We start from the raw sequence: 10,206 nt of genomic DNA on the forward strand, positions 1-10,206 counted from the left end.
GAAAGTAGCATTAGCCCTATATGCTCGTCAGTGTGACATTACCTTTGCACCACGGATTGAAGAGTATGTAGATCAAATCAGGGTACGTATATCGAAGGCCGGGGGATTCCCTTTGGGAGCGCAACTTGGTGTCAAGGTCCATTATCCAGGCCCCAACGATGCAATCTGCCGGCGTCATCACCTGGGTGGTAACGGTACAGTGCTGTTGGAACTCAAAGGATTTTACAAAGTGCGGCTAGATCAGCTATGGAACTAAAATAGATCTGCCATCTGTTTCGCGCCCAGCTGCCGCCAAAAGTAATTGAAATATGGTCTCGTGAATACAAAGAAATTTATCCTTCTTCCTTCTTCTTCGTTATCCTTCTTCGTCAGGCCGGAGGTGGCGTGACTTCGTTCGTGTGCGTGGAAGCGGCTCGTAAACTTCCTGTAAACCGGTAATGGTTGCCATAAAGCCATTTCAGAAAAAATTTATTATAATTCCTAATCCTTAATTTGTTGCAATTAATTGTAGCCACATGCATGAGTAGCCAAATACCTTGGGATGTTTTAGTGTTTCAAAGTATTCCTTTGTTTCGTTTTTTCATGAGGTACATCTGCGCTATTATTGCGATTCACTGCCTCAACCTCGCCAATAGTGTATTGTATTGTGCAGATGCAAGGCATAACGCATGGTTGGTCCGTTTTCACAATTTTTTTTACTTGTGTTGCCAACGTTTATTCACGACTTTTTGTGTTTTAATCCTTGTTGTGAGAAGGAGATGTATAAGATCCACATTTTTGATCTCGTTGGTTCCTTTTTGTCATTATTTTTTTTTATTTTTCGGGTTTTCACTATCCCGTCCCATCTCCATTTACGCTATTATAACGATTATATTAAGAAGATGTATAAGAGTAAATTATGCGAGTAAATTAGAGTAAATCTTAGAGTAATCTTAGAGTAAATTATGCGAGTTTAGAAAACACGGGTCACTTTGTTTAGACAATATTCTGTGAAGTTAATTTGTCGTTCTCAGAGCATGGCTATTAAACACAGGAAAAAGAAAGGACTGCCGCACATAATTCGCGCTTACAATATCTAGCGCTGCATATAGACCTTTTTATTCGTTGATCTTTAATAAAATCAGGAAATGTCCTGGGGTGTGTTGCGCATGCGCAGTTACATCTTCCTGTCGACTGCACCAATTATAGGGCCGCTAGCACAGCCCACTGATAAATAGGCAGCTCCCAGGACGAAGAAGTTAGAAAGGTCTATATGAACAGACTGTTGGGCGTGCATGCGTGTTTTGGCGTGCACGAAAAACAAGTGGGCCGACGAGCTCCATATACAGAGCACCCGTCACCCGGTGCGACTATAGCCAGAACAATTAAGGTGAGTGGGTAGGCATTGAACGCAACTACAGCAACGGCGGCGCGACACATGCGTGCAAGGAACGGAAACGAACAGTGCTTCGTTCGCCGCACGTGTGTGCGCGCACCCTCCTTTTCCCCATTGGTTTCCTCCTAAGGGCGAGTATTCCTATGCATGGTAGCGAAGATGAAGAGATAGCGTAAAATCGGAGCAGGCAGTACACCCTCGGAATACATGCAGTACGTGGACGCAGCGCACTACCCTACCAAGGAAGCCTTCACTGCAGTGGTACTAAGCTCACTTCAATAACTAAGCTCAAGTTCAATATCAATAAGGGTGAATATAAACACTTAACACAAAACAATAAAAAGCATTGCACCGAGCAAAACAAGTTTACAAAAGCTATGGTGATAAGGCAACTAGATAGACACCGGCTACAGTCAAGGCCCACGCAGATACGCAATCTCTTTGGGATGAAGACACACGCTTGCTTGACTGACACACTTGTCTACTCTTTCTGCTATATGGAACGCTTTCATAATTTCGCGGGGCGTTTGTTCACGGTGCCTAAATAAAATGTCAGTTGCAGGAAAATTCGGTTTACATCTCCGGCACTTGGTACGATGCGAAAAAAGATGGGATGATGGGGAGCCCTTTAATGACAATTCGTGCTCTCTCAAATGCACGGTGATGCAACTTGTGTTCCACTTCCTTTGTCTTTGTTAAAGTTCGCGCTGGTTTCATCCAAGAAAATGTCTTTCCAACTAGCCCAGCTTGCAACCCTTCTGGCGAGAGATAAACGAGGAGCGAACGGAGACGCGCGCGGGACCCGTGTCGCCACCTGGCGGATCTCCCCGCACGTAGCAGCGGCCCGATGGTGGGGAGAGATAGCCGAGGAGGGAACGGTGACGTGCGCGAAACCAGTGTCGCCACCTGGCGGAGCTCCCGGCACGGAGCAGCGGCCCGATGGTGGGGAGAGATAGGCGGCAGAGGAGAAATAGGTGAGGAGGGAACGGTGACGTGCGCGAAACCCGTGTCGCCACCTGGCGGAGGAAGGCGAGGAGGCCGCCGCCGCAGCGATAAGCGCGCGCCACAAAGGAAGGCCAGGAGGCCACGTGCGGCGCAGAGCCGTGTGCGATGGAGGAATACGAACATGCAGCTGTGGTCGCTCGTACAGCGGCGAGGTTTAAAAAACACCGTGAGCGAAAAACATGATGAATAAGCAGTATATTCATTGCAAACATGTCTGTATATCATTGCGAAACCACACCTCGACCACACCTTCACAACGGGCCTAGCCAGGGCAGTGAAGCTTTCGCTATCTTCAAGGGTTAACCAAAGCTAAACCACAGCAATTCGTTAATTTTCAACGATGATTAAAGATTATTGTTCTGTCCCTCCTTTTTCGGCGCATTTGATCACCTTTTCTCTGTCCACTTCAAATACTTAAAGGGACACTAAAAAACATTTAATGTTTCGTTTCAACTGAAGCATCACGCCTTTCGTGCGTCATGCAGTTTTGTTCACGACAAACGGAGCCTCATTTCTTACAAAAAATCATCAGCCCTTCCACTCTGTGAAGAAGGAAGACCAGATAAGCTGTGGTGTGTTTTACCGCAATCGACGCACCTATGCACAAAACAAAACACGTTTGATTGTAATTTGCAATTGAGCATGCATCCTAGTTAATTAGCTGAGTGCAACTTAATCTTTAGGACTGGAGTATTATTCTAGGAGACAAACATGGGCAGTCCGTTTCTCTCCCGTAGAAGCCCACGTATTGACAGCAGAGGGGAATTCCGCAATATTCGCGACTTCATTGTGAGCTACGTAATCATGAAAAGCAGATCACACTCGGCACAATGCTAGACTTGTAGTAGCGGATATTCGTCATAAAATTTGTTTTGGGATATTTCCAATAAAACATCAGTAACAGCCGTTTTCTGTGACTGTACTCCTTCCGTAGACGTCCACGTATGGACAGCAGCCGGAAATTCTGTGACGCTTACCATTTCACTGTGGACAAACTAATTGTGACAAGCAAATCGTAATGAGAGCCGTCGTGGCTGCTAATTACAGTATGCGTTATTCCAGGATGCCTACATTACATTGAGTGCTACTGATAATTCGCAAGAAACTAAAGATGAAAATCTTTTTTGTGTCGATGCGAAGCGTGACCGACAGACATCGACCATATACAGCTCCGCTGTAAAAGTTAGGTCCATCAGTCATGCAGTGAGACGTTGGTTCAGTAGCATATATACAACAAGTACAGAAACAAGTAGAAGTACTCGACTCCAGACTTGGGCCAAAGGGGAGAAACGAGACGAACAGTCATTATGGAACAGAATGCATCGTGGAAGCACCCATGAGCGCCGAAGGGTGGGCAAGGAGGAGGGGGCAATACCGGAGGCCGAAGCTGTGAATAACCCAAGTTTCATAGCTAAAGTCAGTGGAGAGGCTAATTTATTGTTTGTATCGCAAACTTTAAGGAGCCATGCAGACAAAATACAAGTTTTATTCATTAAAAAAGACCGATCTGTCCTGATAACAATGATACCAATTTTATTGCAACCTTCAAACGAATAATCGAGGTTTCAAAGAAAACCTACGAAGAAGTGGCAACCTCCAGCCACTTTCTGGCGATTTCTCTATGCCGTCACAGAAACTTGTTCGTGTGATTGCCGGCTGCCGACGTGATCCAACGCCAAGAAGCATGACTGGGCAATTGTAGTGGGGCCTCTAGCTCCGTTTGATTGTATCACATGAATGCGAACGTGGAGTTAACGCGAGTTTTTAGGTTCAAAACGTCGAAGCAACACGTGGTCCATGAGACGCTCCGGAATAATTTTGACCAACGGGGGTCTCTAGCGTGCGCTGAAATCTGGACACATCGGCGTTTCCGCTTTTCGCCTCCATCCGAAAAGTAGCTACCGCGGCCAGTATTGAATACGCGTCCTTGGGCTCAGAAGCACAACACCTTAGCCACTGAGCCACCATGGCGGATCTGCAGTTAACACACTGCGTTATAACTTTTTGTATCTGGCCTCTATCGCGTTACTCCTACACATAATATATACGTCACTGTACGGCTAAATTTTAAATTTTTCGATTTGACTGGCTTTTTTAAAACACGAACGTGTTTTATTCCGGGATTCACGAAGATTTCCCTTACGTAATATCCGTCACGGAAGTGACGCCAGAACAACGGCTTGTAAAGGGTGCACAAGCCGCTTGTAAAGCGGCTTGTAAAGGGTGCACCCCTGCACACAGGGTCTTCTTGCGGGGAAGCAACCTTTAGTACTAAATAGTACGTTATACTTAGGGTTGTTCGTTTTCGGGTTTTATATTTTAACTGAGTGTTTTATGCCGGGACACACCAAGATTTCACTGGCGTCATATCCGTCACGGAAATGACGCCAATACACCTTTACCAAAGCGACCCACAAGACAGCACAAGCACACACACAAGATAGCCGCCGACCCGCAAATCATGCTCAGCTGCAGCTTTCGCTGCACATTTCAGTTTCGTGTTTTAGCGATTCCTGTGACAGAGGAATCAGCCACCGTTTTTGTTAAAATAGTCTTTCGTGGCTGGAAGGGAGATTAGTGAGATACCAAAGGCGAGTTTGTTCTGAACTAAGTTTGATTTTGTATTCATGGCCCCTTTAAGACTGCGAGGATTTTTTTCTTGGTTGAGTTTTGCTCATATAGCACAGACAACATTTTCGCCTCAATCGGCTAATAGTTACATCTCCCTTCTTTAGAGTATACGCCAGGTACGACGTTAGCCCCTGGGGAAAATGTTCGTGTGCGCCCATGGGAGCCTTCCCAAATGATACGTGCTTCTTTACCTGAAAGGGACCGTATGCGCTTAGTTCATACTGGCATTTCCTAGCAATGCATGTAGTCGTGGGGTATAAGTAAACACCCCGAATGGAACCGTCGGAAAGAAAACAACCTTAAGAGACTAGACATGATGGATGTAACATTGAGACATAGGCAGTGTAAGGTCCACTTATGAGGTCAGTGGCCAGGCGCGCAGGCTGCGCGTGAGAACCCGCCACTCTGTCTAGCGACGTAGCACTGCCAACACTGCGCTGCAGCCGTCGCCAATTCGTCACGGCGCGCACGGGAGACGGATTGTCTGGCCGACCGAATACCACGGGGATAATCCCCCATTGAAAACGCAGACGGCGCCGCCGGATTCCGAGAAGCGCCGGGGAGGTGTGATTACCGACGTCGGGACGAGCGCCGCGCGAGCCTCCATTGTTGACGCGCCCGGTCAGCACGACGCACAGTCGCGCCCTTCTCCCTCACCCCTCGGGGTCGTACGCGCCTGCTGGCCCGCGAGCGGTCCGTTGACCCAAAGATGGCGGCGCCTCATTGAATATTCCGTAGCGCACTGAGTGACAGCTGTCTACGTGAATTTGGGCACTACCCGCCGCGGTGGCTCAGTGGCTAAGGCGTTGCGCTGCTGAGAACGAGGTCGCGGGTTCGATTCCCGGCCGCGGCGGCCGCTTTTCTGATGGAGGCGAAAAGCAAAAACGCCCGTGTGTACGAGATTTCGGCGCACGATAAAGATCCCCAGGTGGTCAAAATTAATCCGGAGCCCTCCACTACGGCGCGCCTCATCGCCTGCGTTGCGTCGGCGCGTTAAACCCTACAATCAATCAATCAATCAATTTGGGCACTCCCTTCCGCGTGTACGAATGCTACAGGGGCGTTCCCGAGAGAGTGTGATCTCGAGGTGTTATAAGTCCGAACTTGGCCGTTAGAAATCGTTCTTGTCTGAGCGCCGAGCTGGGCAGTTCCCGGCGGGACAAGGAGTCTCGACCGTTGAAGCTAGGTTGGAATTTGTGAGCCCCCTAGGATAAAGGTTAGGATCGCGTCGGAAGTTTAGGGTGCAGCGCCGTACCGGGCAACTAGACGGATCCTGCGGCGCGACAGGGTCTCGGCCGTCGTTTCTCGAGCGGTTTGTGTACGCTCCGAGAATAAGGAGAGTTAGACGAAGTTGAGGAGCTCGAGTGATTTGTGCGCACTTGGAGCTAGCGTCTAGCTGAAGTTCGAAGTTTTTCCTTTTACTACTCATGTACCCAGTTATCCTACTGTAAATAGCTGTATATCAACTTTCGTTTCACGTAATCAACCTCAACGCCTCGAGTTTCGTCGATTCGACCGCCGTCTCCAAGAACTTCAACACGATCGCCCTTCCAGCCTCCTGCCAAATCAACCGGAGCCCGGGCGATTGGGTTCCTGATCGACACCGGACTTCGGGGAAACGAACTACAGGACCATCTTTACTGGCAGGGACATGGTTTTACCAATGAAGAGGGTTCAGCTCTATGGAGAAAGAAGCGAACTTGAGCAGGGCCTCCGACGCAAAGATCGGGCATCAACGGAATGGACATCCCGAAATAGGAAGTGATAAAACAAGTAGCAAAATTAGGGGCATTGGAGGGATGATTGTGACGTGGGTCATGGCAGTTCGAAACCAGTAAAGGACATCGTCCTGCAGCTGGGAAATTCTGGGTGATTTTCGTTATTAATATTAACGCGGGGGCTTTATTAGGCTCACTGGGCCATTCTTCGTGGGCACTAGGCGTCCGTTTCACCCGTGGCAAACAGTAGGGTGACCAAGCATCCGCGGAAGGACGTCAGCACCGCCAACCGGAAGCGAGGACCTAACAGCCAGAGGCGAGCGGCCGCCTGAAGCTGAATCGGGCGCAGTGACAGCGGGAGTATGGAAAGAATAATGTGCACCGATGAATCTTTGCTTTCCGTCACTTTTGAGGACGGAAACGGTGGGCACACCGGCCCAACTTCTAGCTGGCTGTGATTCGGTGGCCAATGACAAAGCGCTCAATCATCAGGCGACCCATCGTCGGCGTCGCGAAGCGTACTAAAAGAGCGTCCCGGTATGAGCATTGAGGTAAAAAAGCGAAGTGGGATGGGCATGCCAATCCCACGGCCCCTCATCAGGAACTGTGGTCGAAAGAGCCACCAATCATAATTATCGTGTGGCGCGTGTGGGCTTGCGTCGCAGCCATAAAAACGAGGTGATAGTGTCGTTGTCTCAGCTCACCTTCAGCGCTTAGAGAGCATGAATGGTGAATGCACCAGCTACATTCCAAAGCTCCTTCTCGACAACTAAGTGGCGCAATCACGTCTCACATCTGAAGACATTGACGTTGCGGTCTTCTGAAACTCCGTATTATTACTATTATTATCTAAGAAAGAAGCTACATTACCAACATATTTTTACTTCCCTGACACTGCAGTTAAGCTGTAGATATAAGCACATCTTGAAAATTGACCCGTGGGGTCAGCATAGCGTTCGAAGATTTCTGCGCATACCTCAATTAGTAGAGATTTGTCTTCGGACTTTCTGACAACAGCACCCCAAGCGTTTGTTGCCAGTGTATCGCCTTCAGTGAAACTCACGGGCACCATGGCAACTGCGTTCTTGTTGTACGATGTACGATCAACACCTATTCGGGAAGAAAAGAGCCATTTTAACAGCGCCGTCTCGAAAAGACAGCTTCAGGTCAAGTAGTACACAACACTGTGTGGGCAGATAAGTACAGACAAAAAATTCTGCAGAAATTCAGAGAATTATCTACTAACGCGTAGCATTCTTATGCCGCTTGTCTTGAGTGTGAGTTCTTTCCATCCAAATTTTCTGGTTTTTAGAAATCCTGTCCACACCAATTATCGCCATTTACGCTATTATAACGATTAGAATTCGACATGGTAAAAAGCGCACTAGACGGGGACACGAAAAGACAGTGACACGGGACGAGCGCTCGGGATGAGCACGGGATTAGCGCTCGTCCCGTGTCACCGTTTTTTCTTGTGTCCCCCTCTAGTGCGCTTTTTACCGTGTCAAAGTCGTGTCACCAACTAGCCCAAATTTCTGCGTTGAACGATTAGAAGTGGAACTTTCACGAAATCTGCATTATTGTGGAAATGCAGGTCGTTTCATGGTTCATTTTCCGTAGTTTTTATTAATATTTTCTTACTTTTTTTAGTTTTTCAAAATTTTATTCGACCAATTATCTCCATTTACGCTACTATAACAATTACAGGTGGAACTTTTACGAAATCTGCCTTATTGTGGAAATGCCATGCGTTATACGTTTTGCCATTTTCCGTAATTTGTTTTAGATATTTGTCTTATTATTTAATTTTCAAAATTTCGTCCGCCAAATTATCTCCATTTACGTTATTACAACGATTACATTTGGAACTTTCCCGAAATCTGCATTATTGTGGAAATGCAGGGCATTACACGGTTCGCCATTTTCCGTAATTATTTTATATTTTTCTTATTTTTTTAGTTTTTCAAAATTTTGTTCTACAAATTATCTCCATTTACGCTATTATAATGATTACAGGCGGCACTTTCGCGAAATCTGCATTATTGTGGAAATGCCATGCCTTACACGTTTTGCCGTTTTCCGCAATTTTAAATATTTTTCTTATATTTTAGTTTTTCAAAATTTCGTTAAATTTTTGGAATTGTGCATTTTAATGTGAGCATATGCAAGTCAGCATGTGCATTTGTAAAAACATTTTAATCGTGGTTGGGAGCGAGAAAAGTGCTGTAGTTATTTTGTTGAATAATTCATAGAATTTTAGAATCTAACAAGCAGCAGTTGCTAAATGCACGGTCTAGACTAGTAACGATAGCATTTAATTTCCATACTTAGTGGTAGGACGTACGTACCGTTCTGGAAGTAGTAAAGTTCGTAAGGAGCTAGTAAATGGAACCCGTTACTACCTTTTTACTAGCATTTTTACTAAGAATGAACTAAGTTTGGACTAGGGGGAACTGGACTGGGCTGTGATAGAGTTTTACAGGTTTCGCACGGAATTGAACAAACAAGTTCGAGATAATATCTAAGCGGTGTGTTACGACAACCTTGGATATTTCTGGAAATTGAGCGTGTGCATCATTAGTAAACAATTATATTCCACAGCTGTGTCCGCATCAAGTAAGAAGCTTCAGAAACTTCGGGGAAAAAAATATTAACACCAGAAAGTAGAGGGCAAACTCCCTTCCCTGTTCGGAGACTCACCGCGGCCTCAATATAGCAGTCACTCAGGGAAGATTAGAATGCCTTGACTACTCTAATGTTCACTGACAGTGTCGAAGACATAGCGATTGCATAACCCAGAAAACTGGGCACGAAAGAAATACGTTGTGGTGCTTAGACAACTGTAAGTAACGTTACTTTCACTCACAGTTGCGCAAAAGTGCTTTAAGAAAGAAACAAAATCAAACATCCCTCATGGACTTCGTAAATACGGGAAGCTGCCCTTCAGGTGCCGAGATGCTTGCTCTGATACCCTCCCGTTTCTTCGTGCTACACTTGCTACTTGCTGCGTCTTGCGCGACCGGCGGCTTGCTGTGCACGTGGGCATGGAGATGAGCCCTTGGTTGCTACCGTGTCAGAATGGCTGAGTAAGGCTGCGGCAAGGATAAGCAAGGTTGTGGTGGTGCAGGATCGACTGCCAATGGGCTGGGTATGGTTGCCACGATGTGCACAAAGCTTATACGCGTAGACTTGAACGCAGTTGGACTTAAACGCAGTTGGTGGTCTTAACATTGCGGCGAAACATCCCGGCTTATCAAATACGCAAGATTAAAGAAACAGAAGGGAACGAAGCCTCGTAGCGTCGACTGCGGGGGGGGGGGGGGGGGGGGGGAGGAGGGGGGGGGGGGAAGCCAGCCGGCAGTAAATTTAACAAGCAGCGGACAGACACGAAATCTAAGAATCGATTCTTTTCGTCAACACGGTGCTTTCGTGGGCATATTTTATGCCGCGTTCAAGACAGACACAGACTTTTCGCGG

General features: G+C 47.0%; 1 protein-coding gene across 1 annotated transcript in view; it reads right to left on the bottom strand.

Moving 5' to 3' along the window:
* The window catches only part of Tg (Transglutaminase), a gene marked incomplete in the record, with an annotated part of 73,910 nt that overhangs the window by 56,581 nt on the left and 7,123 nt on the right, over positions 1-10,206 (bottom strand). Inside the window, 2 exon segments of the mRNA XM_077686211.1 lie at positions 43-181; positions 7,706-7,839. Of these exon segments, the coding sequence (XP_077542337.1) occupies positions 43-181; positions 7,706-7,839 (273 nt within the window).

The sequence above is a fragment of the Haemaphysalis longicornis genome, unplaced genomic scaffold, assembly GCF_048455015.1.
Source record: "Haemaphysalis longicornis isolate Haplotype H1 unplaced genomic scaffold, Haemaphysalis longicornis Haplotype H1 scaffold_1, whole genome shotgun sequence".
NCBI classification, from domain to species: Eukaryota; Metazoa; Arthropoda; class Arachnida; order Ixodida; family Ixodidae; genus Haemaphysalis; species Haemaphysalis longicornis.